Source organism: Musa acuminata, chromosome BXJ2-8 (genome assembly GCF_036884655.1).
Source record: "Musa acuminata AAA Group cultivar baxijiao chromosome BXJ2-8, Cavendish_Baxijiao_AAA, whole genome shotgun sequence".
Classification (NCBI taxonomy): domain Eukaryota; kingdom Viridiplantae; phylum Streptophyta; class Magnoliopsida; order Zingiberales; family Musaceae; genus Musa; species Musa acuminata.
Genome location: NC_088345.1, coordinates 591,441 through 617,851, shown reverse-complemented (window position 1 = coordinate 617,851; position 26,411 = coordinate 591,441). Strand labels below are relative to the sequence as shown.

At 36.2% G+C, this 26,411-nt stretch overlaps 2 protein-coding genes across 3 annotated transcripts in view; one reads left to right on the top strand and one right to left on the bottom strand.

The window, feature by feature from the left end:
- LOC135618499 (ADP-ribosylation factor GTPase-activating protein AGD3-like) overlaps positions 1–18,234 on the bottom strand; it is a 29,612-nt gene extending 11,378 nt beyond the window's left edge. The window contains exons 1-10 of the mRNA XM_065119390.1: positions 17,744–18,234; positions 9,291–9,367; positions 6,164–6,264; positions 5,966–6,036; positions 3,581–3,643; positions 3,435–3,479; positions 2,264–2,329; positions 2,087–2,134; positions 1,881–1,976; positions 1,756–1,797 (exon numbers count right to left, since the gene is read on the bottom strand). Of these exons, the coding sequence (XP_064975462.1) occupies positions 1,756–1,797; positions 1,881–1,976; positions 2,087–2,134; positions 2,264–2,329; positions 3,435–3,479; positions 3,581–3,643; positions 5,966–6,036; positions 6,164–6,264; positions 9,291–9,367; positions 17,744–17,788 (654 nt within the window). The 5' untranslated portion in view covers positions 17,789–18,234. The remainder of the gene's footprint in view (positions 1–1,755; positions 1,798–1,880; positions 1,977–2,086; positions 2,135–2,263; positions 2,330–3,434; positions 3,480–3,580; positions 3,644–5,965; positions 6,037–6,163; positions 6,265–9,290; positions 9,368–17,743) is intronic.
- A 5,490-nt stretch (positions 18,235–23,724) lies between these two features.
- On the top strand, positions 23,725–26,063 carry LOC135581758 (uncharacterized). 2 transcript variants are annotated; one of them, XM_065119261.1, is made up of 3 exons: positions 23,725–23,834; positions 25,514–25,595; positions 25,727–26,063. In XM_065119261.1, the coding sequence occupies exons 1-3, from the start codon at positions 23,778–23,780 to the stop codon at positions 25,891–25,893; spliced, it is 306 nt and encodes a 101-aa protein (XP_064975333.1). In that variant the 5' UTR covers positions 23,725–23,777; the 3' UTR covers positions 25,894–26,063. The 2 variants fall into 2 exon arrangements, with proteins under 2 accessions (XP_064975333.1, XP_064975332.1); XM_065119260.1 differs by having other exon boundaries at positions 25,724–26,063.
- Positions 26,064–26,411: the final 348 nt, after the last annotated feature.

Here is a 26,411-nt window from a genome sequence, read left to right as displayed (position 1 = left end):
ATGGTACCAATGTTTTGATCGGTACCGAGGTGTACCAACCGGTACCGCCCCGGATTTCGATCGTTACCGAGGTATACCGCTCGGTACGCCCTAGCGTACCGACAATATATACCGGTACGTACCGTATCGAGCAGAGCTCGGTATGCCGACACAGACCGATATTCAAAACCTTACATTAGACACAATTGTTGGTTTTCTTCAATCCATTTTTATGTATATAAGTCTTTAGATAATTGACTTTGTAGTTATTGTATTTATAACAACAAAGTAATAGGTTCCAACTATTTGGGGTTGTCTACATCGGTCTTTGATGAATTGTAATGGGTTCCTGTGGGGCAAAGACACCTGAGATGTAAAATTCTCTTGAGATGGGACATCCCGTGGAACAAAGAGCTAGGTTACAATGCTTTTGCACCGACTTTCACTGTTTTCTTCCACACGTTACTTGTCATGTATTCTTCTGGGACAAAGATTCAAATGTCGGTTCAATGTGATGACTTACATTTTCAAAATCATATCAATTGAACTGAATTAAGTGGTTTTGAACCCTTTTTGTCTTATAGTGTCACTGTATTGTGTAACAATATTTGGAGGGTGTAACAGTGTTAATGCATAAATCATAATGTTAATAGTGTTTTACCATGAAAAATGAATACAAGTTGTCCAAATGGGTCAAAGGTGGGGATTTGAACTAAATAGGTGGGTTACACCGTTATTGCAAGGAGTTACCATATTTTCATCAATAACAAACACTGTGACTGAGTTATCGTACCTATTTTGAATGTTGTTCTTTCACAACAAATCAAAACTATTCTTACCAGAGGGTATTGCAACTGAAAGATCCGAGTCATAGTGATTTTGCACTAAGTTACAATGTTTTCATCGATAACAAAATAAAAAAAAACTATAACTCAATGTGAAAACATCATAACTGGGTTATCATGCCCACTTTGAATATTGTTCTTCCGCAACAAACCAAAGCAGGTGTTTGAATGAACTGTCATACCACCCAATATGGTACGAAACATATGATCGATCTGCCCCATTTTGAGTGGTACACAATAAGTTATGCCTCTTGTACCGATCAAAACTCAACTGTTATCAATGGTTGGATTTTAAACATACTGGTCACATCTCCCATCAAACCAGGTCCCAATGGCCAAATTTACCATGGGCCCTGTTTTGACCCTTTAAATCCTCCTCCCTTCCCCCTCTTTTACTCTCTCATACTCTTAAACATTTTTAAACTTTCGAATTGGCAATTAGTAGAAATCAACCTCTTGATTTGGATAAAAGAGGGATTGGAACTTGGAAACCAATGGAATTTTTCTCCAATTAAAGGTATTTAACTCTTATCATTTCATATAATTAGAGCTTATTAATGCATATTTAGGAAGATTAAGTAATGATTAAGGCCAGTACAGCCACTTAATTTAAGAATATTATATAATGTATATAATTATATACACTTTATTCTTATTTAAATATAATTTTTCTACTAATAAATTAGGTTTAAAAATCCTGAGAACATAACATTTTCAAGGAATAGCTACAAGCCTACAACCACATACAGTAAACAAGATTTCATTAAATGGATTTGGTGATAGTTTCTATCAACCAAATGTTATAAACTATATTAAGCATTGGCCAAGGCTAAAAGTGATTATAAACATAACTTGGCTATTAAAGAAGTTTGTAAGCAACACAGGAAGAGAAATACATAAACAAGGCATTCAATAAAGGATAGAGATGAACCTGGTGAATATATGGCTCCATCTGATGCAGCAATTCATATCCCTGAACAGATGATCAGTAATTATATGTGCAAGGCCAGTCCAACAAAAATACAATAACATGTTAAACTGCAACATCGAGTTTACTTGTTTGAAATAACGAAGATGGGCATCCATTGTTCCACTAACAGCTTCCAAAAACTCGAATCTCTTTTTAGCCTCAATGTTAGAAAGAGCAGTAACCTGCTTACAGGGATGATCTCATCTTAGAAAAAGATGTAAACATAACATAGATAAGTAAATGGAGAAAGATGTGAATGAATTGAGTAGGAAAAATATAGGGATGCTTTTACCAGATTAAAACGGGTCTGCTCAAATGAAGATCTTGCACTATAGAGCTCCTGCAATACATATCTCATATAAAGAAGTTAGTTTTAAATTCTAATATCAGGCACTACAAATAAAGATATGATAAAAAAATAAACCACTTTACTAACAAATCATTTTAAGAGAAAGGTATTCGTTTTTACATCCTCCAAGACAGTGACTATGTCTGCCTTTGTGCCTTTCTTTAACGAAAGATACTTCTCACGGGCCTGCAATACATGTTGTAAGAGTGAAAACTTACAGCAATTAATGGTGTGAAAAATATATTAATTATTCTAGAAACGAAAAGCAATATTTAATTGCTCTACTGCATCATAGGTTTCTAAGGAAACCAGTAAAAGAATACCAACAAGAAAAATCGCTTTGTAATAAAAATCCAAAAACATGTGAGTACAGAAAATGATCAAGATTAAGATTAGCTTTTATAAACTATTAAGAATGGTGCTCACAGTAGCAATATATATAATGAACTCTTCACACAAAAAACTTAACATCACACAAATTTAGATCATCTGTCAGAGTTAAAAAAGGTGTATGCATGACAAAATATGTTCTTCACAACTTATAACTACTGTGTCAATTTCAGGTCCAGAGGGAGCTAGTTTGCATCCATCTGGTGGCCAGGTATAACTCCAACAGGGTGAGATCCGTTAAAAAATGGACCTTCAGGAAAGAAAATTAAAGAGAATCTGAAAAGGAGACCAGTCCTAAGGCTCGAGATTATTGGATTCTAAAATTCACCTTCACAACAATGTCTTAAATTACAATAACCTCTTTGTAGAGTAAAATAATTGATCATTGCATTGACAAGCTATGAAAAGCATTAGTGTAACCAACCATTGGCATAGGTATGGTCCTAGTACTTTTTATCCTTTCTTTCTAGAAGAATTTATGTATCTATAAGACAACTTAATGCCCCTACTACTTTCTTGCAGACCCAGAAATCAGCCAAAACTCCTGTCAGACTAACACTTATGGTTTAAGCACAGAAACTAATTGCTACAATATAAATGCATTCTGTAACTTGCTGGGATGAGTCATCAAAAATAATATTGTTAGATTTCCACTTGCCAGTTCCAGTTGACATATTGTGAACATCATCACATGAAACAAGTTTATTTAGTTCAATTAAAGGGTAATAACTCAGAAAAATAAGACTGCATTAACATATGTTCCTGACACAGTATGCACACTTAGATGTAAGTATAGTTCTATAACATAACTTGTTTTGGCTCAAAATAATAATCAGTGTGAAAAATGAGCACTTGACAAAATGCAGTACCAGTACACAATATTACAATCCCAAATGCAAACCTGGTCATACAGAAGGCTAGCTTTGTCAAAATGCTTGCGGGTATCCTGCATCAAGGTGATATTCCAAGTAAAAAATATTAGTTAAAACTTAAAACAATCACCAAAATATTTATGACTCATAAAAAGGCAGCAGGTAACAACTCTACCTTGACCTCATGCAAATCTATTTCTACAAATTGCAACAGTCTGTCATTTAAGATGTGCTCAACCTGGATAAAGAAAGATCAATAAAATCAGCAACAAATATATGATGTCCGGAATAGGCAAGAGAATGTAAAGCAAAGACTGGAGATAAGCAAGTACTAGGTGAAGATAAATGTGAAAATTTAGATATGGGTCATAGATGGAGAAATGTTAAAAAACAAATATCCTTTTAAATTAGGTCAATTCTCAAGTTGTCTAGATCAACTCAGATGTCTCATGAGTTGTCTCAAGTCCATCAAGTTTGCTCATCTTAAAAGAGACAGCCCCTCAGTGTGCGATAAAGCATTGCTTGCTCCATACACTGGTGATTCACAGCCCTAGCTCCAGTCACCATCCACGTCTCTGACCGCCTCATTCTATGAGCAAGTACATCCTCTCCTATTTTGCCTCTTTTCGTCCTCTCCTCCCATTTCTGTTAAGTCCATCCTCTCTGTCCCTATTGCCATTGCCCTGCCCTCCCACTTTCCTCTTCTCTCCACTATCTCCTCACTCCTCTACCTCTTCTATCCTATCTCCTCCCTTCTCTCCATGATCAATCCATACTCCCTTTTCATTTCCCTCTTTGTTTCTCTCATCCTTTCTTTCTGAAGCCAACAACTGCCTCCTCCCTCCTCCCATCCTTTCACACTCATTGCCCTACCCTCCCTGTTCCCTCTTGTCTCTTCTATGCCCTTTTCCTCCCCTTTTCTTTCTTCCTCACTCCTCCAATATCTAAAATGAACCTAATATCTAAACTGAAAGTGATTTATGCTGAATTGTGCACTAAGATCAAACATTTAATTACTCTCAACTATTAACTCATATTTCTTATGCTAAATGCACCAATAATAGTTCGCTTTACATCTTGGGCATGAACTCTAATTTCAGATTTGAGTGTTTTCATTTCACAAACAGCTCAATTATGTGCAGTAATCACTTGTCAAACACTTACAATAATGCATTGTCCGAAAATAACAAGAGAATAATTCATGGTTTATATTTTTTAAATGTTTCTTGACATTGGGGTCTGTATTGTTAATCTTCAGAAAATGATTTTGACAGTTGTTGCTTGCCAAATATCAAATTACTTGTGATGTTTTGATCCTTGCAAATTGATTGGTTTGGTGCCCATTTTAAATAATACTAGGTTACATAAATGAAAATATTTATGGTACTTGAAAACTACTTTTGACTAGGTTGTAGATATTATGATCCTATCATCTGAGTTTATGGTTGTAGATGTTACAATCCCATCATCTGAGTTTTTGGACTATCTACACTTTCTAGGTAGCAAATCGAGTTTGACAACCTTGGATTAATTGATTTTGAGATGCCAGAAAACAAAGCAGTAAGCACTTTGTCCCAAGGTTTGCCGCCTGGTACGGGCGGTACATACCGGTCCGACAGGCCAGCGGTACGCGGACCGCCCCGTACCGTACCGAGTACTGTAGCAGTGTACAGTAACACTGTAGCAGTGTACAGTGCTCGGTACACGTGAGTGTACCACTCGGTACACCTGGGTGTACCGAGCGGTATACCGTACCGTACCGGTACCGAGCCCGGGTCGAAACGCCGGTACGGTACGGTACGGCGAACCTTGAGTAACACTGTAGCAGTGTATAGTGCTCGGTACACGTGAGTGTATCGCTCGGTACACCTGGGTGTACCGAGCGGTATACCGTACCGTACCGGTACCGAGCCCGGGTCGAAATGCCGGTACGGTACGGTACGGCGAACCTTGCTTTGTCCAGCCATGAACAAACATTTTCCTACGTAAAAGAATATATCTAGAATCTAGGAAATATGTTTACAAGTTTGCTTACAAAAGGTAGCAACATATCCCCATAAAAAAAACTACCTTATATATCAAATTATCCTTATAATTTGTGCTGAATAATAACAAAGCCAAAACACAATCTGATAGTAAGCATTTCAATGAATTTTATCTTATTTGCAACATTTTGATTTTCTGTTCTTATTATAGACCTTTTTTTCTTATCTATCAAGTAGAAATTTCAGTATGCCAGTCTTTCAGTTGACAGTATTGCAAGAAACATGGTTTCCCTTCTTTTAACACTGGGTGTTTGTATGACTCCTAGCACAAAAAGAAATGTAAAGTATATTAGATCTTCGGGCCATGTATTGAGTTGTGATAGCTCAAGATATGACAAAAATTTGAAGTTATCAAGAATTTAACCAGTTCAATCTAAATGCAGAAATTGTTTTCTTCAATCTGGTGGAAGGTGGAAGTCCAATAGTAGTTCAAATAATATTATGAGAACTTAGCAATAATCAAAAGACCATAAACAAATTTGGATGCTTGCACAAGAAGAGTTCAGGCATTTTACCTGGGAACGTAGAACTTCTTTGTAGGTTCCTATTTCTCTCAAAGCAATTGTAAATTTGGTCATGACAGGTCCTACAAGTAATATAGTTTACAGGTAAACAAGGAGGTATCTTATTCCCTACTTGTGTGGTAATCATACAAAATCTCTAGATAATTAAATCATAAAAATGATGTTAAATAATGCAAATACAAGACTAACCTCCAAAAGCAACACTGATTGGGTCATTATGCCCTCCTCCAAAAGTTTCTAGGGAGCTTGCAAAAGCTATATCTCCATCATATGCTTCTCCAAGTCCTTCTCTGCAAGGAAAAAGGAAGGATGAAAGGAATAAAAAAATGAAAGTGCCAAGCAAACTAACACTGTCATAAAAAAAGTGAAACAAGGAGCATGAAGAACCATAAATCTGTTTGCATTCTGCACTGAAGGGTAAGCTTGCATGTTCTAATACTAGCTATCATATTTTCAGGCATTGTCTTATTTGCTTGGAAGGTCCTTGCACAAAGAATAAATGAGCAACAAGATATAAGGGTACAATCAATACATTATTGCTATATCATTGGGAATTTGATGATCCAATGGGATGGTGAACCCCAAGAATCCAGCAGTTTTTGGTATGTCATTTACACAACTGCCAATTCATGCCTTACGCAGTATGCACGTGTCCGTTCGTACTAAGTGAAAAGCATCCAAGTATTTCATCTTCATTTTCTGCACAATCTTTAAAGTTTTATATGACATAGATAGCCATTAGAATCAATAGGTGGCTACTATTCAAACTCAGACTATTGTTCTGCAGAAACAGACCGCAACACTTGGTCCATGTATTACTCCATTAAACCCAAAAAATATGTCCAGGTATACAAATCTTACAGAAAAAAATAAATAAATGCAATTCAACATTCTATAATCATCTTATAAATCAAAAAGGGACATCCCAAGTCATTATTTGGGAATATCTTAAACTTATAAACGAAAAGGTCAATTGTCTGCTAAGTTGAATATCTCTGTGTTTGTTTTCTACAATGAAAAAAATTATAGGTTATATTGAGCAGAATTAAACATAAAGATGCTAATACAACATAAGATCCAAGGTTTTCAATCTCCACCGGTTCGGCACAGTTTGGCCAACATTTATGGTTGACTGGTGATCAGGATGCGGACTACTTATAACCGGATGGTCCGGCCTGGTCCACTAAAAAGTTATTTTTTTCTTTTAAGAATTGAAGAGTCACAAACAGTCACATCGATCTAGGGGTCACAAGGAGACAACTGACTCCTTGCGAGTTTCTTCTCTACCACTGCTGCCCACCTGCTCGCTACCCTGCTGCCTCTGCCCGATTTAGTACATCTCCTCCACCTACTCTTTTTCTCCTCCTCATCTTCCTCTTTGACTTCCTTCTTCCTCTCCCCTCTCTCAACCCAATTACTATGATACAACAGTATATTCCAGTGTACCATGTGTCGATATCTCAGAACAGACCAGACTTCTATTGGTCCAACCATGGACCGACACGAGTACAGTATCCGAAAATAAAGACCTTGATAAAATCAAATACTTGCAGCAAGCAAGCATGGCTTAGCTGTGTAGGTTTTTCCAACCCTTATTAGCATGGAATGTCCATTGTTAGTATAAAAACAACACAACCCCCTCATATCAATCAATGGAAGGTGAACTAGGCTATTGGATCCCTTTTCTCAAACACGAAAGCTGCATTTTTTATGACAATGATCTGCTAAAAGATGATGATCAATGGAACAGGAAATTGTGCAAACCAATCTTGTTTTTGTTTTTTTTTCTCTTCATAGTTAGTAAGAATAATACAATATTTCCCTTTTATTAAAAACCTTCTTTATTCAAGGTAAGAAAGCATCCTTGGAAAGATTTGAAGAAAGAAAAAAGGGTAGATTAGAGTGGAAGAGAGAGAAGAGAGATTGAAAGAAATTGAAAGATGTAGAAAAATAAGGAAAGATAAGAGGATTAAAGAGGAAGTACAAAGGAGTTAGTGTTTGCAACTTCACTTCTCATAGGATCTTATGTTTTTAGACATTGCAATAGCCTTTATTTGCAGGCTTTTATTCCTTTCTTTCGTTATTCCTTAGCAAAGTAGCTCTATGAGGCTTATCATTATCCGAATTGAGGAACCAAAAAATTTCCATCGTCTCTAGAACTATCATAACACAACTCTAATAAGTAGCTACATTAATCAATACTATATTTAAAGGGCTTCTACACACTAAATTGATTCTAGTTGGGATTTTTTAGGCCTTCTATGTACTTATAAAAGTAAGAGCGAAAATACAAGTATATTTATAATCCAAGAAAGACTAGGATTACATCGAAGCAAGAGCCCCAGTTGAGGCTCAGTCAGGTCTTAACTTGGGTCCTAGCTCATATACAGACTCATGAAAGGTATCTTACAATCTTGGAGATTTAAGTCACGCCAGTGCCATAGATCCACTTCTTTGTTAAAATGGACCCCAATAGATCTTTAAGATTGAGGCCTGATCAGAAAAGCTCAAGCATTTAATAAAAAATTTGGGCTAATCAAGAGAATATAAAAATTCAGAATATAATGAATGTAGGTCCAAATGGAAATATAAGATAAGGTTCATTCAATTAGCCATAAAACATAAGAAAAAATGTTCCTCAGATTTATGATCATGTTAACTTGTAATTCATGCTAATGAGTTACAAAAGGAGTACTAAATAACTTTGGTTTATCTAAACCCATAACATCCTGTGAACAAGTGATTCTTCACTTTATTGTCCTGTCTGTAATTATATAACCTTACAGTCCCCAATAGAGGAAATCTACATTTTAGCTTATTTTTCACACAATATTGAAAATTATTAAAAAAATCTTTTGCTAAAGCCTAAGATTGCATAATGGAATATATCAGCTCTAAGATTCATTTGATCTTAAGCATATATTTGAACTTGTGTTAGCAAATAATGGAATAATTGTTTATACTAGCACAATTTGATGGTTGAATAGACCAAATTAGTTCACATCTACACTTGCTTACTAGCTCGATGAAACCATAGTGCAAATCTATTTATTAAAGCAAACTTCACAGCAGTAGAGTATTTAAAAAATTTTCCTTTTGCATTAGTAAGTCAGCCAATCTCCAACACGAGTTCAAGAAATTTTGAGAAAAGTAAAATTGAAGTTTTGCCCAAGAGAAACTTTGCACGTCATAAAATCCTGATCAGTATCGTGCAGAATCTGTTAAATCTGTATACCCACTTTATCATGTGATCTCATCCCAAAAGAGAGTATTTGAATTAGTAAATATGTTGAAACTGACATAAATATTTACATACGTGTACTTGTGACAGCCTTTATAAAACTTTAGACACCTGTCTCTTAATGATTCTGCACTTTCTTCAAGTGATTGAATCTGTTTATCACAAGAGAAAATTGATTACTAATATGAAAAAGAAAGAAAAATCAATGAAGAAAAGAAATAATAGCTTTTCTTTTTCCTATTGACAACAATAAGACATGGATATTACAAAAGCTAGCAATTTGTATTGTGTAGCGACTACAACATTAAAATTGTATTTCCAACAAATTTCCTCTATCTCTTTAACTAATTTATCTACAATGATGAAGCTAGTACAGATGCCTAAAAACAAGATGAACACTGAAATATTAATCAGGTTCAATTACAGCAGTTACCTTCAATATTCACTATTACATATATCAAGATAACTAAAGCAAGAATCCAATTTTCACTAAACAACTGTGACAATGATGTGCCAGCACAATGCAACACAGGTTTCATAATAGACACAGACAGTGGGTCAAAAAATTGCTAAAGGGTCGTTCAATACATCCACCATATTGTCACCTACTATTGGTAACGAAGGTGTTCAATATAATATCCATGCTTTTCAATTTCATTCATGCCTTGGGCAGCATGTAAGGGGCTTGTATAGTAGCCCCATTTTGGCTGGGTTTTGTGACCCTTTTTTACTTGTAAGTGTAGCTTGTGTACGGTCATCATGCGAAGGCAAAACTATCCAAAATGGAACCTCCAATCTGCAAGTTGCAGGGATTTCCATATGCAAAGTGCGGCCAAAAACATAAATCATCTTAGACCCCTGGAACCCCTAGGTGGCACATGACTTGATAGGGCTCCAGAGTAGTGTCTAGCACCAGACAATCGCTTGGTTCTACAGTGGTGTTGTAGGGGTACTTGTGTGCATGGACTTGCATGCAACGGACCGCCTTAGACTCTTTGTCACACAACCGTTTAGAACTTCCAAAATACATCTTTGAATTTTGTGGTGTCTACCAAGTGTTTACTTTAATGCCTGCTTGTGGGATCCCAATTTATGCTTCAATGGAGCAACCACGATAGTTTGCCCATGTGTTTGTTTGTTTATTTTCTACCCCATTGTCCCTTTTGCATGCCCTTAGGAACCATGTGAGGTTGCAGGGAGGTTAATCCTTTACGGATGGACACACAAGGGCATCGCACGACTTAGGTAAAATCAATTAAGTCTAAGTCCATGATAAATGGTATAAGAGCGGGACAAGCACACTAAAAAACACTTAGCATACAACATGGGAACCTAGTGGGGCTGCATGGAGGGTAATTTGCACATATGACTAATTGGGGAAACAGACATAGAGATGTAGGAAAAGGAGTCACTCAATAGAGAGGGCATCCGATATTGCCATTAAGAGGAATGGCTAACCCTTCATAAGAGACACCACAATGTCACGAACTTAGATGGTTTTGCCTAAGTCGTGCGGCACTCTTGTGTATCCGTCCGCAAAAGGTCAGCCTCCCCGAAACCTCTTATAGTCCCTTAAGGACCTGTAAAAGAGAAGATGAGTTAGAGGAAACATTTAACTCGGGACCCCATAATTACCCATTTTAACAAACACATGATAGACAATGCAAATTACAAACATCAACTTTACAAGCTCTGAATGGTCGCACGACAAAAGGTCCAAGATGATCCACCGCGACCAAAAGCCCCTACAAGTGCTCGCATGATATTACTGTGAAACAAGGCAACGAACCAGCCTTAGACACTACCCCAAAGGCCCATCCAACCATGTGCCACCCGGGTAGCTCTTGGGTTTTATGCTGGCTAACACTCTACACCAGTCTACAGAGCTAGAAAACCCCCAAAATGACTGCCTAAATGGCTTGTTTCTGGACAGTTTTGCCTTTGCATTATAACTGCACATAACCTACGTTTACAAGCCTGAAATGGCCACAAAAGCCAATCAAAATATGATTGACAAGTCTATTGCAAGCCCTGTACATACTGTGCAAAGCATGAACAAAACCGAAGGACACGAACATACACAAGCATCACATCGAACACCCTGTTTACAATTTTGTCCCTGATATTCTCCTCCACTGATTCCTTCGACGTCCTTGTCGAAGCCTTTGCGAACGTTGCATCTCCTCACCTTTGCTAAATCAATCTTCTAGTACAATTGCAACACGCCTCTTTGCTCCCAGCTACTCTTAGCCATAATTGTTGATTAGTTGAATTTTGATCTGCACGCTACTTCATCTCGCCAATGACTCTAGCTCTATTGTGGGGTCAATCGAGTTGTGATGATCTTTGTTGGTTCCTGTGCACCCTTTAGATGAAGAGACCTTCCTTGTTGTGTGCTAGTCTCAAACGTCTCGTGCTGCTTGAACTGATTAGATACCTGTTAGAGCTTTAACGAACATTCCCTCATTGACTCTAAAGTTTTTGAGGTCTTTCCTCTACAAAATTTATCCATTGATTCCTCTTATACTTAGTTGTTGCCTTCAATTAGGTTCACATCACCTTCGCTTTCGATTGGCAATCTGTTAGGAAATAAAGCGAACAATCTACTCTCGATTGAAACGATCACCATTGGTGAGGATTTGATGATTGTTGGCTTTCATTAAGTTTTTTCGAATGATCTTTGAACATATGTAAAGCTCCTCTACTAGATAAATAAAAGAACTAGGGTACTCGATTTCGTCCATTATCTTAAGAGTTAAGAATGCAAAGGTTTCTCGACTTCACTCGCCTCCTCGAGGATTGTACCTCATGCATCGAGCTGGTTACTAGCCTTCACTTACTCTTTGTTCATACTTCTAAAGCACCCGAAGTGTTTGCACACTTTGCGTTGAGTTAGCTACTGTGATTCGCCTCCTCAATGCCATCGAACTTCTAGAATACAAGAAGTTTTGCCTAAAAAGAATAAAATTTCGTCCCGACTTGAAACAAGTATCTAATAATTTTGGTCGCCTCTAGGATTGTACCATCTTTTCCATCATTTCTGCCACCTACTCTGAGTAGAAAAGGTACAACACCGTATACTACCTACTTTGTTCCTTTGTTGAGCACTCCTGCATTAACCCGAAATCCTCCATTTCAACTATTTTAATAAGAAGCCCATTGATACCGATCTTACAAAGTTCTCTGGCCTTTGTCTTTCAACCGTATCTCGGTATTTGGAGTTTGCATTTACATTCCCTACCTCCTCGACCTCTTCTCAGAACCATACGCTCTCCCTCAATGAGAGTAAAAGATCGATGACTCCATAGAAGTCCCGCCTCTGTGGTACCATAGCACTGTCATGCCCATAGCCCTACTATCCGTCGCCTCGCATCTGCATCCCTTTCTTCGCGATCGGTAGATCCGCCTTTATGGCACTATGGCACTCCTTCGAGTCCACCTCCATTCCAACCAACACTTAGTTTTGGATGGCTAAGTCCCTATGAACTCATCGTCGCTTCCTCGCCCCTTTCGACCACTTGCTTCAACACCTCTGTATTCTCCAAAATTTCTCTTAGTCGATGGAAAAACAGACTGCAACTCTCATGCGTGGCCTCTACCATCACATTGCAGGGCTCGTACCGATTCTATTCTCTTTTGTGTCCTTGGTAGCAATGTTCACTCACCCGACCTTATCCTCTAACTTATCGAACTCCCTTAAGCAAATATGAGCTCTGAAACAACCCAACTCTACAACCGCTCCAATCATACCTCTGTATAATCAAATCCCCCTCATGAGACTCACTGATACTTACACTTAGAATTCTTCCTTAATGATACACAACCCTCATATGCTGATATGACCAAGACCTTTATCTGATGCAAGTTCGATGCATGCACGGAAGACCTGCCTTTGCGATACCATGGCATTTACTTGAATCCATAACCTTTATTATCATCATATTGTTCACCAAAGTGAGACTCCTAGTAGCTCCCGATCATACCTTCGTATAATTAAGTCCCTCATGGGACTTCTCCAATGTGTGTTGTATTGTCTCGAATTATTCCACCATGATCTACTGGACCATGTCACTTCCTAGTGACATTTCCATTACATTCTAATCTTTGTAGGATAAACTCGATCTCTCTATGTGTGGTCTCTGCCAGCACATCGCAGGGCCTTCGCCACTTCCAATTGTATTCGTTCCTTTGGCAATTGACCTTCGTCCACTCGTTGTCATGTCACACACGAACGAAGCAGCTCTAAGACAGTCTGTCGCCTAGCAATTGTCGAAGTCCATCGACTTTGTTAAAATTTATGAGTCATTGTATAGATCCTCGGCCTTTGCCCCCAGCATAATCTCTGTTATGCACCGCTTTCTTCGTGACAACTTGAATGACGGCACTATGACATATTCTTTAAAAGTACCCGCCTCCGCATCTTCTTGTCCCCTGCCAAGTCCTTCTGACTCCAACTTTGCCTCTGCAAGTTGAGTCACCTTAGTTCCTCCGTCAAATGCTTCGTTAAGATAATGTGCATGTGCTTCAAAGCTCCCTTCGACTTTGGCACCATGCAAAATGAGTCCGCTCCATCAAAACGAGAGATTCATGGAACGACATGATCTCACTCTTGCCTCTACAAGAGTTCATATCCTTGACCTTTATCCAAGGAAAGCTTCGTGCCTCCGCTCCATGTTTTGTCTTTTATGTTGACTCCCTTTATGTGGCTCGAGCACTTCACTGAGTTCCACCCAAGTTACTCTACTCCTCGGTTTGTATTTAATTGATGATGGCCCTCGTGCCCACCATTCCACGAGTCAACCTTCTATTGAGCCCGATCTACACATCAACGCTAAGTGTGCCTTCGTTTGGTCTTGCCTTGGGTTGCTCCCCCACTTGATCTTGCAATGCGCCCACCAACGCATTACCTCGTGCAAGATCATGCGACGACTCCTTGCTGCTCGCTCGATCCATTAAGCTTGGTGGAGCTGTTGCCTTAAGGTATCCCTTCTCAACATGTGCAATATGTTGCACATGATTCTCCCTCTGAAGAACCGAGACTTATCTCTCCTAAATATCTATCTCATTGGAACAACTTTTCTCTTCGCATCATTCCCTCTAGAAGTTTCGGAGAGCACTATCCCCTTGGACTACTCTCTGCCTTGCTGAATAAACTGTGTACTATTCCGTCCCTCCAAACGCACTTGCTAGATTGCGACTCTTCGCCAATACAGCCCCCGCTGCACCCCTCAAGGCATAGCAACATGTTGAACTTGCTACACACTTTAGCTTCCCATGGACATATCCTTCTTATGTCAGAGAGAAAGTTGCAGTGCTCCATGGCTTCGAGTTTCAGTCATATTGGGATGGCCACGGATAGTCCATCGCCCACATACAAACCCTTTCATAAGTATCGAATTCTTCAAGTTAACAATTCCCCTCACCTCTATGAGCTTTGCACTCTTTCAGTTGCCGAGCAACCCATCCCTCCTCGCATGATCTAATCTTTTGCCAAGCGCCTTACTTGCCTTGAGCACCGTCAAGTTTGGTTGTCAACATCACGCCACAGCTCGAATTCAGTCATCACAATCTTTATGCGCTATGCATTCTTCCCAACTCGCTTGTTCTCATGGTTCCTCTCACGCAAAAGGTTGGTCATTCTTCTGAATGTCAATCTTAAACGTCCGCTATTCTGAACAACTCCTTTCCTTACATCTCAAAGCTCGTTTCTCTCAACCAATTGCACGTGTTAATTGCCCTCAACGCAGCCTCGCTAGGTCCCCCACGTTTGCATGCCAAGTGTTTCTAAGTGTGCTTGTTCCGCTCTGATACCATCTGTCATGGACTTAGTTGGTTTTGCCTAAGTTGCGCGACACACTTGCGTGTCCGTCCTTACGGGGTCAGCCTCCCCAAAACATCTTATGATCCCTTAAAAACCTGCAAAAGAGAAGATGGGTTAAAGGAAGTATTTAACTCAAGATCCCACAAGCAGCCATTTCAACAAACACTTGATAGGCATTGCAAATTCAAACATAGACTTCGTAAGCTCTGAAGGATTGATTGCATGACAAAGGGTCTAAAGTGATCTATTGTTGCCAAAAGTCCCAAAAGTGCCCACATGACACTGTTGCGAAAAAAAACAACGAACCAGCCCTAGACACTACCCCAAAAGCCCATCCAACCATGTGCCACCCGGGTAGCTCCTGGGTACTGTACTGGCTAACACTCTGCACCACTCTGCAAAGCTAGAAAACTCCCAAAATAATTCCTGGATGGCTTGTTTCTAGGCAGTTTTGCCTCTACACAATGACTGCACACAACCTGCTTTTACAAGCTTGAAACGACCACAAAAGCCAACCAAAATGGGGCTGGTAAGCCTACTACAAGCCCTCTACATGCTGTGCAAAGCATGAACAAAATCGAAAAACACGAACATATATAAGCATTACATCGAACACCTTGTTTATAAATTTATCCGTGACAACAAAGACAAGCAAGCTTGAGAAGAATGCATAGCGCATAAATGTTGGATGGTTGAGTTCGAGCTACGGCTCAACGTCATCAACCTAACTTGATGGTACTCAAGACAGGCAAAAGCACTGAGCAAAGGATGAGAACATGCTTGTAAGCATAGTTATGTGTAACCATCGCATGGAGGTAAAACCACCCAAAAATGAAGCTTTTAGCCTACAACTTGTAGGGATTTCCATAAGCAGTGATGGCTAAGAAAATGTAAGCCATCTCAAACCCCTATAACCCCTAAGTAGCACATGGTTGGATGGGGCTCTAGGTTTCTTCTAGAGATAGTCCATTGCTTGGTTCCATAGTGATGCCCCAAGGACACTAGTACATGGGGACTTGCATGCAACATATTGCCTTGGACCCTTTTTCGTGTGACCATTCAAAGCTTACAAAGTCCATATTTGTACTCTGCAATGTCTACAAATGTTTGGTTTAATGTTTGCTTATGTGATCTTGAGTTTAAGCTTATATGGAACAACGACGATAATTTTGTGAGTGTTTGTTTGCTTTCTAACCCGTTTTCTCTTTTGCAGTTGCTTAGGGACCCTGCAAGGTTGTTGGGAGGCTAACCCTTTGTGAAAGGATACGCAAGCGTGCCGCACAATTAGACAAAATCAGCTAAGTCCGAAATAATATGGTATATCGTTGTGTCAATGCAACACTACAACAATGCTGCATAAATGAAAAACTCTTACATTCCCTACTCAAATACAAGAACTGAAGTACTGTTTTGGATAGTTTTCCGTGCACCACAATAGGATAACTGCCAAAGGCAAGCTTCTCGATGTAGCAATATCAAGTTACAAGGAGCAGTGACTACATACTTCCATGGCTCATCTGAAAAATACTGCAGTATAAAAATGGATGATGTTCCAGATATACAAGGATGTCAAAGAACCAGAGAAAAGACAGAAATCTTTTCTCTTACTTTTTCATATCTCTGAAAGTAAAAAATGAGCTACACAAATTTATGTTGCAAGAGGAACAGGCATTATGAAAATATTTTGGTAGAGGTGAGCAACTACAGAGTGTAACTCCATTACATAAGGCAGGAAAGCTGCAACCAAGCTAAGGTAGAGCCAGTTGGAATAACTAAGTACAGCTATTCTGTATGGATAGGTAAAACTTTCAGTATTGAACTAAAAAGTTTATGCAAATTGAATAGAATTAACATGAAGCCTGAAACTTAAAGTGAACACTTTAACTTGTCAGTCTCTTTCAATGTCAACCTACTCAAGAATCACCATTGTCATGTGGAGCTCTTGGTATAAACCATTGCAAAACTGAAGTGTATATAATATATGCAACATACAAATATGATAATCCAATATTCATTGTAATTATAAGTACCCTCGAAAAGAGGAAAGTATAGTAAGAAAAAGATAGTTGAAGTCAGTGGAATCTAACTCTTTCACAAATAAAAACAAGTGTCTCTTTGACAAGTTAAGAAACATTTTGGAAACCAGTGAACAGAGAGTTAGCACTATCAGCTGAAAATTCATAATGAGGTTCCTGTGTAGTGTTACCTAACTGAATTATTAATTAAAACAATCAATTTATGGACTCCAATGCAGCAGCCTTTTTGAAAAACAACCTTGGAAAAATAGCAACCAAACGAAAGTCACAAACATTGGATAGCTTCTAAAGTTATACTCCATCAGGCTTTCGTTGAGAAAATTATTTAGGAGATCTTTGTCACGTAGTCAAAAGGAAATTCTCTTGTTCAAGCTTAATAGAGGAAGACTAAACAAAGTTCTCAATGAATAATAGTGGCAAACACTCTGTCTTGATCAGAAAAACCCTATCTTATCTCTCTTTCCCCGCTTCAATACCAATAAACTCCAATTATCAGTGAAACAAACCGGCTCTAAGATGCCAATAAACTTTTAAATTCTGTTAAACAACGTAACCCCATTTGCAGTACGTCGCTCTGGAGAACAACATTTTCAACATCCAAATGCACGTAAAACCACAATCGCAATACAGCAGTACGAATGAAGATAGAATTAGCTCAGAGGGCCTCTCACCTGCTCCCGAAACATAGGAGAATCGTCAAGCTTGGCGAAGTACATGGTGAAGCGGCAACCTTCCCCTCCCTCCAACAGACAATCCTCATCAACGCACACTCCTATCCCCGGCTCAACCTACGGAACACTCGGGTTGTCTCACAGGACACAGGACTGAGCGAGATCGCACGGCCACCACAGAAGTCCAGCACCGGCGGATCCAAAACCCTTTTATTTCTCCTAAATGCACTCAATGATCACAGCCCAGATCATCTCCAGAGACATTTCTCCGGCAAATCCACCGGTGTGGACGTTCCCCTAATCCAAAAGGCGAGCTCTTTAGCGCCAAGGTCTCAGACCACGAGAGTTCGAACAGAATGGAGAAGATTAGGGAAAGCAAACAGCGATCAGAGAGAGGAAACAGCGTCGATCAAAGGGATTTGTGGAGGAATCGCAGAGAAGAGAACGGAGGGAAAGAAGAGGGGAGGAGCGAGGAGCTAAAGAAAAAGGAAGAGAGGAAAAAAAAGGAAGGTAAAAAAGTGGGCTTCTTTTCTTTTCTTTCTTTCTTTCGTGTGGGATTAAACTATTGACCGCATTTGACGGGGGAGTTAAAAGGGGGGCGATGCGGAAGATTTAGGGGTAACTATTTGTGGGAAGTCGGATACGGTCACCTCCCGTTCGGCATAATGAACGGATTACACCGCTGTCATTTCATTTCAAAGTTTTGAAATAACATATTTGCCTCTATCAATTTTAATATAACATATATATATATATATATATATATATACTATCCTTACAAATATTTAAAACATTATTTGATCATAGTTACCAATGAGCTAAAAAATATATTAAACACTTTAAAAGTCCAAAATGCACCTTATTTTATTTAACACATACTATTTGACCTATTTCTTAAATATATATATTTATAGTGATATATATATGCAATAACATTGAAGGTTATTAATATTAGTTATATATTATTACTTTGATGGTCAACTTATGGAGATGTATAATAGTACTTTTGTTTGTGTGTGTATATATATATAATAATAATAATAATAATAATAATAATAATTACAGTTGGACCATATAACAAAGTTTGCAGCTAGAGTCATCATGATTGAATTAGTTTTGATGATACCTCAATGCAACTTCAAATTTCCTATTTTGCAAGAATATTTCACCCATCAACCTATTAGCTACTACCTTTAAATGCTGAATTTTTGGATGGATGAATAGGGTCAAAGATTCATAGGCAGCTATGACTACATGCAAGGGACAATTAGTTTACATGCATGAGTAGATGGGTTTGGATCTATTTGATGACTTTAAGGGCTACCACATTTTTAGCCACTCTAAAGGAGTCAGTCACATGATTATTTATCTTATTGGATTAACTTGTCATCAAATCGGAATTAGAATTGACATTCTAATTAACAAATTCCTTAAATTTTTTTTTTGGTTCATGAATTAAAGTAATTATATTTATCTTAATGTTAAATTTTATCCTTATTTATCTTAGATTTTGTTGTGTAAACATTGTAAAAATTGTAGATTACATTAATTTAATTATGTTTTATGGTTTTGTTATTGTGCATATATTTCTATGTTTGTATTATAAATTATCATGAATTTTATACTATTTGTTATTTATATTATCTATAATTTTATATTTTGATCCCTTTTATAATCTTATTAAATATGTTAATGTAACAGTAATATTTTAACATAGATTATTATGAAAACCCACTAATCTATTGAATATAAAGTAATTATGAAGATGCTTGAATATATAATAATAATAATAATAATAATAATAATAATAATAATATTATTATTATTATTATTATTAATAAAAGGAGTCTACTTTGGACTAACTAATGATGCATTTCGACAGACATGATTACCAAAGCATGGAAAGGAAGTATGCCCACATGTAGGTGGCCAAATCCATGTGAAAAAGAGGAAAAAGGTATCAGTTGTCACTAATAAGTTCATTATAATGACAGATGGGAAGATGAACAACAAAACACAGATAAATAAATATAATGTGAGAACTGTCAAATATGCTGCAGTGGGTAAACATCCTTACAGTGTTATTTCATCCTTCACAGATGATATTTGAGTGACAATGATAATATATCCACGCAACAGAGGTTGGTGTGCAATTTGGTCTATCTCTTGGTGTAAACATAGGAATGGATGTTGACATTACAAATAGTGCATTGTTGACGCACCCACCTTTTTCTTTGGTTGCGAGAAGAAGAAGAAGAAGAAGAAGAAGAAGAAGGAGAGGAGGAAATGTTCCGTTGGTGCTACGAGACAATGGGTAGCCTACGAGTCTTTGTTTTCTCAAGATCTGCAAGGGAAGAGAAAAGCTTTGTCTGAGGGAATGGGAACAAAAGAGGAGGTTGACAGCGACAACAACTCTAAAGAAAGAGCAGATGAGACACATTATTCCATGATCTTCCCATTTGAACAAGATTGGACTCATCCTTCCCAGCGATGAACCTCAATATTTTCCATCTTTCATAGTAATTGTAGACATTCACCACAATATTCTCATTTCGATAATATAATATTTTTTTGCATATACTATTTCTTAATAACCGACAATAAGATCAATGGAGCTTCACATAAAATTTATAATATCTCTCTTTAGTTGGGTTTTAAGCAATATCTTTATCAATCTCTCCGTCTAATCGAATAATTATTCCGAGATACTTAAAACTTCTATTTATTCAAATATTTTATTTATCCAATTTAATTATATCCTCAAATATACTCTTAATATATTTATTGGTTTACGGATAAAAAAATGTAAGAAACCATAATATTTTCAATAAGGTTATAATATCTTTGACACCTCCACAAAATATATACTATAAGCCTATACAAAAACGTATTAAAGGACTAAGATTAACTTATGAAGATTTCAAATACGTAATCTTATTAGTTTAGGAATAAAAAAATGTAAAAAAAAAAAAACTTAGTTTCTATATTAGTTATAGTATTTTTAAAGATAATTATAGTATTTTTCAGCACATCCATAAAAGAAAAGTACAATTGAAGGAAGAAAGACTCAATATCTTTTGCCTGCTTATTGGTTGGAAGGTATTTGGCCATGTACTACGCAGTGACATGCATCTCGTTGCCTTGATGCGCAAGGTATTACAATGATGGCATCATCGGTCTTCCCCTTCCCCTTCCCCTGCATCAGGCACATCACCTTGATGGTCCGCCCAATCGAAGTGGTCGTGCACCGTTATCTTCGGCGAGGCCCATTTTGAAATCTTCACTTGGTAGAATTAGTTAGTGTCTTATGCACATTTCTTATTCTTCTACGAGAACTTGGACTGCAATAGCATTAGATGGCACCCGCCTTTATTAAAAGTATATTTTTCCAGTTAGCTTAGATATATTATAAATATAATTAGATTTTAATTATGATTATCAGTCAATAAAAAATTTAATTATGATAGAATTCTTTATATGATAGGGAGAGACTCTCGTAATTACTTATCTCAAATCTTCACAAGAATATGTGGATGAGATGATTTTAAAATTTTGAGTTCTTTATCTAGAATTATTATGATATTATTTCTATTTTGGTAAAGATAAATTTATCATGATTTAATAAAAGTTTATTTTTTTTTTATGATGGTATGTATAGAATTTGTGTGAATTTTAAACTTGCAACGATCCTGTAATCAAATATTAGAATGAAACATAATTTCATTAACTCTTTGATATTATATATACTTATATCTACGAGTGACTCTATGTGAAATATTTTATCACATTTATAGATATGACTATTATATATCTAATTCATATAAGTTCTCACACTTATAAATATACATAAATAAATTCGAAAGATAATTAGATAAAAAAAAGTCAACATTATCATATAGATGATAAATTTTATGATAGTTATGATGAACATGATCATAATTCTAGTTCTTTTGTTATATTCTTAGAAAAGTAATATATTTGTGCTTAGTATGATTTACTAGATGTGTCGTAACAGAATAAGATGGTAGAAAGGTAAAATCATACACTTATAGATATAATTAGAAGCATGATGAATTATTCTTTTGTACCCAAATTAATATGAGGAGAAACTCTAAGGATGATTATGTATATTTTAAATAAAGTTTCTAATAAATTAATTCTGTTAACTTATATTTGAGTTAAGAATGATAGGAAACCTAACTTGAGACATTTATATCTTTACGATTATCATGTAAAGATAAGGGTATTCAATTCACGTGAAAATAAATTAGATTCAAGGACTATTTCTAAGTTATTCCATTGATTATCCAAAAAAAAATTAAAGGGATATAAATTTTATTATCATAATTATAGTATGAGGATAGTTAAATTTAGTAATGCAAGAATTTTAAAAAAATAATAAATCAGTTGGAGTGAAAATTTTAAATTTTAATCATAACATTAAGGAGATACAGGATACTCCTTTATCATTTTATATTTGAGAGATTATTCTCTTAAATCACTAAATGATTTGATAAAGGTGAACAACTTATATATAATATTGATATTGTTGCTGATGAACTTACAGAATAATCATAATCAATAGTTTTAATAATATAGAAAACATATCATTTTTGTCAATTATGTGGTATATATACAATAATCATATTATGATATAGGAATCAAAATGATCCTTCATTATTTTTATAAATTATGAAAAGTAGTAATTCTATATTTATATTAGTTGATGAGGTAATTTACATAAAAAAAGTAATGTATTATTATATTATAAAATAAAAACTAATTTTTTGACATGCTTTAAGGTCATTAATTGAACTTTATGATTATAAAATTTTATCTTAGGACTTAGTATAGTCAAACTCAATTGTTAAGTCGTTGAATATATTTTATGATATTATAATAGTTTTCTTCTCTAAGTACTTTAGTAATTCTTTGTATTATAATATAAAGTACTTGATGGTTAGAGAAAAAAGTTCGGAAATAATTAATGTCAATTAACAACTTGAGTTATATTGTATTGATTAAAGTGTTTGAAAGAATATGTTCTTATGATTAGGTTTGTGAGTAATCTATAAAAGAGATGGTGATGCATGTTTGAGTGAATATTATAATTGATATTCTTGTTTATATAATTAAAGTTATTTATTTTTACTATTCTATTCACATTTATGTATATACATATTATGATTGAATGTGATAATATGATTATCTTGACAGGATAAATTACAAGGGTCATTTTGAACTACATCAAAAAAAATTTAACTCGAATATCAATTATCTTGTCAAGATAATCATATTATCACATTCAATCATAATATGTATATACATAAATGTGAATAGAATAGTAGAAACAAATGTTATAGTTCTTGACAAGATAACTACATCAAAAAAATTTAACTCATTTTGAACCGCTATAACTCGTATTGATAGCTAGGCTTAATATGATATTATGTTTATTGGACTTGTTGGCATGTTTTATAAAATCCGTGTGCATGTGTAAACTACTTTTTCAAAATTTCATAATCTAGTTAAGTAAAATTATTTTTAAATAAAATTTTATTTTATTTATTTTAATTTTAATTTTTTATATCTTACTAATTAATAAACTAAGTGGGAGAAAGTTAGATTATGTAACCCTATCAAATTATATAAAATATATTAGATTGAATTTTGATTATAGTTATTGGTCAATAGAAAGAAACTATAATTACGATAGGATTCTTCTGACCTTGATGAGAGATTGTCGTAGTTATTTATCCTACACTTTTTACTCTTACCTATAAAAAGATAGAATCTTCTATAGACTAAATGAGGATATATGGATATGTGACATTATTAAGAGATAATAGATATTCTTTTATTTTTCCTTAATCACGTCAATTAATAGATTATATATCTTCTCTGATCAATATCTCTTTTATCCCTAATAATCACTTATAATAGTGTTATAGTGGTCCTGCGATGTAAACGGTGAATAAAAGTAGAGGTGTTGCACGATGGGAAGAGCAGTTGCCTAAATGAGCTGCGTGCCTCCATGGAGGGAACAACGAAACAATCCTTGAGGTCCGTGGAGAATCTTAGCCTCCCCTCGGTATTAGCTTCTCTCTTTCTTTCATCTCATGCTGCTGCTTTCCTTAGCTTTTCTTTTCTTGTAAGCTTTTGGCATCTCTTCCTTAGAATTCGAATTGGATATGAGCACTTCTTTGAGTTCTATGCAGAATTTGCCTTCTCATATGCTGCAGTCATTTAAACAGCATTCCGTTTCTGCCTTAAGCATTATTACTTCGGTATGAGAATTGGAGTGAAACTTCTCCCCATGCTGCAAAATATTTTTGGACCTGTCACAGCTTTTGTCAGAAATGATACACGAGGATATATCACATAGTTTTCTGCCTAATTTGTTCTTTCTTCAGTGTCTGAATCCAAGTGAAACTTCTGTTCATGATACACGATATCTTCTGAACAAATCACTGCAAAATATATGACAGTTTCTGCCTTTAGTATTCTTTCTTCAGTGTCTAATTCAATGTGTAACTTCTCATTCTGCGAAAAAATGGGATGAGGATATTTGGCATGGTTTTCTGCCTTCAGTTTTCACTGCACTAAACTGAAACTTCTGTTCATCCTGTAAAATATTCTTTGAGCTAATCACCACCTGCTTCTTCTGTCAAAGAAATGAGATGATCATACAAGACATAGTTTTCCATGTGTTTTTTTTTTGTATTCATAGATGATATCCGGATGCCGAAAGTGGAATATAAATTTATAGATTCTATTGGAGCATAAAACATTTCCAGGTATATGGAATGCTTAGTTCATGATACTGATTAGATCAACAACATAAATGGTTTCACACACATTTATTTAGACATGGAACTTTTCCAGGTATGTGGGAGGATAAGATCATGAGACTAATCAGATCGATAGAATGATCAAGAGATCATGGAGGCATCATGTGCTGCCTTCCTTTATTCATAGATTTCACATGCAACGATCACTTTTCGTACATCTAGAAATTATTCTGTATTACCTGCACATGGTGGATGGGGAATTCTCGTGCATTATTTTGCCACTATATTCTTTTGTTAGATCTCCTTAATGTTCTGCCAAAAGGATATGGACATGAAGAGCAACCTTATCTCTTTGGCCCCACAATGCGACGAGTACGACATGAAGGACTTGTTATAAATGCACTCGATATTCATCCAAGTAATTTATACTACTTCTTGTAATCACTCACTCTTAACTCTCACATTTTGGACAGATGAACATGATTTACTTGATTTAGAGGAAGCTCATGCCTAATTTACATCTTGAAGCATTGCAAAATTTGAATACACTACATACTAAATGATCAATATTTCTTTCTTGTAGAACAATTGTTTTTATTTAGACATAAATCAGTGGTTCAAACTTGAGCAGCTGATGCTTTGATAAGGCAAGATGATTTTGTTCTTGATGCTCTTGTGGAAAATTATGTTGCTGTGCATCAGTCTTTTAAGCTGACAGAGTATGTCAGACCTTGTAGGATTATGCACATAGTGCACATTTGCACTGTGGATTTTGTTTCCAGATTCTCTGCACAGCAGAATTGAAGAATCATGTAGATTTAACACATTTTTGTCATCCTTGTTGATATGCTAAGACAACAAATAGAGGCTAAATCAAGGACTTGCAACTTTGGAAGCACAAAAATTGTACAAAAACTTTAGCACCCAAGCTGTAGCTGATCTGCTGCAGTTCTGAACTAAAATTTGCCATATTTTGCAGGTTCAAGTGGTTGTCATGAATGCCAACATGGGTTGCAGCCACTGCAGGCAGAGGGTCTCCAAGGTTGTGTCCAAGATGAATGGTAAGAATTAACAGGTGCAGCACTTGAAATGACATCTCATTCAATTGATGAACAGACTGTTTTGTCTTGTGCCTTTGTTTATAGTGGAAAATTTTCTCCTTTGGCCCCTTCTTTGAATTGGTGTTTAGCAGGACTGCTGGAGTACATGGTGGACTTGAGCAAGAAAGAGGTGACAGTGAGGGGGTTTGTGGACACCAGAAAGAGCAAATCACCTCAAGGACTCACTGCTACTCTCCAAACCAACAAAAAACTCCACTCATTGGGTCTCTTTAGACTGAAATGCTCTGATGCTTTCTAGTGCTGCAAAGTGCACAAAGCCTTCTCTATTAGATACCTAAATTGAATTCTATAACTGGGATAGCTTAAGATGCCATTTCAGATGTAATTATGTACATATTATAAGAAAATTTATGATAAGAAATGCACAGGTGATTGTAGCTACCATGTACTTTAATAAAATATCATCCATTCGTGACAACGGCAAAAAAAAGAGGGGAAAAAAAATATCTCTGTATCCCTTATTTGATCCCTCCTAGTTGCAAAATGCATGCTACAATGACATGAGAATTTATCAAACCTTTCAGTAGGTACAACAAAAGAAAAGTTTGGAGAAATTGCCACAGGGTGCAGTCAGATCAAATATTATCTTCATAAAGGTCTCAAAGGCTTATTAATTTTCAAATGAGTCCATAACCTCTGCCAGCCAAGTCAAAGCCATTTACTCAATAATACTGAATAATCCTGTATTCCTTCAGAATTTTCTTCCTCTTTAATGCATGTTGATCGATGGACCAAGAAATTACAACACAAACTTTT

Excerpts from the sequence above, each read along its gene's own strand:
- LOC135581758 (XM_065119260.1), top strand. The coding sequence starts at position 23,778 with ATGGAGGGAACAACGAAACAATCCTTGAGGTCCGTGGAGAATCTTAGC. Across the intron at positions 23,835-25,513 it reads AGAATCTTAGCCTCCCCTCG|GTTCAAGTGGTTGTCATGAA; the intron begins GTATTAGCTTCT and ends CATATTTTGCAG. Across the intron at positions 25,596-25,723 it reads GGTTGTGTCCAAGATGAATG|CAGGACTGCTGGAGTACATG; the intron begins GTAAGAATTAAC and ends ATTGGTGTTTAG.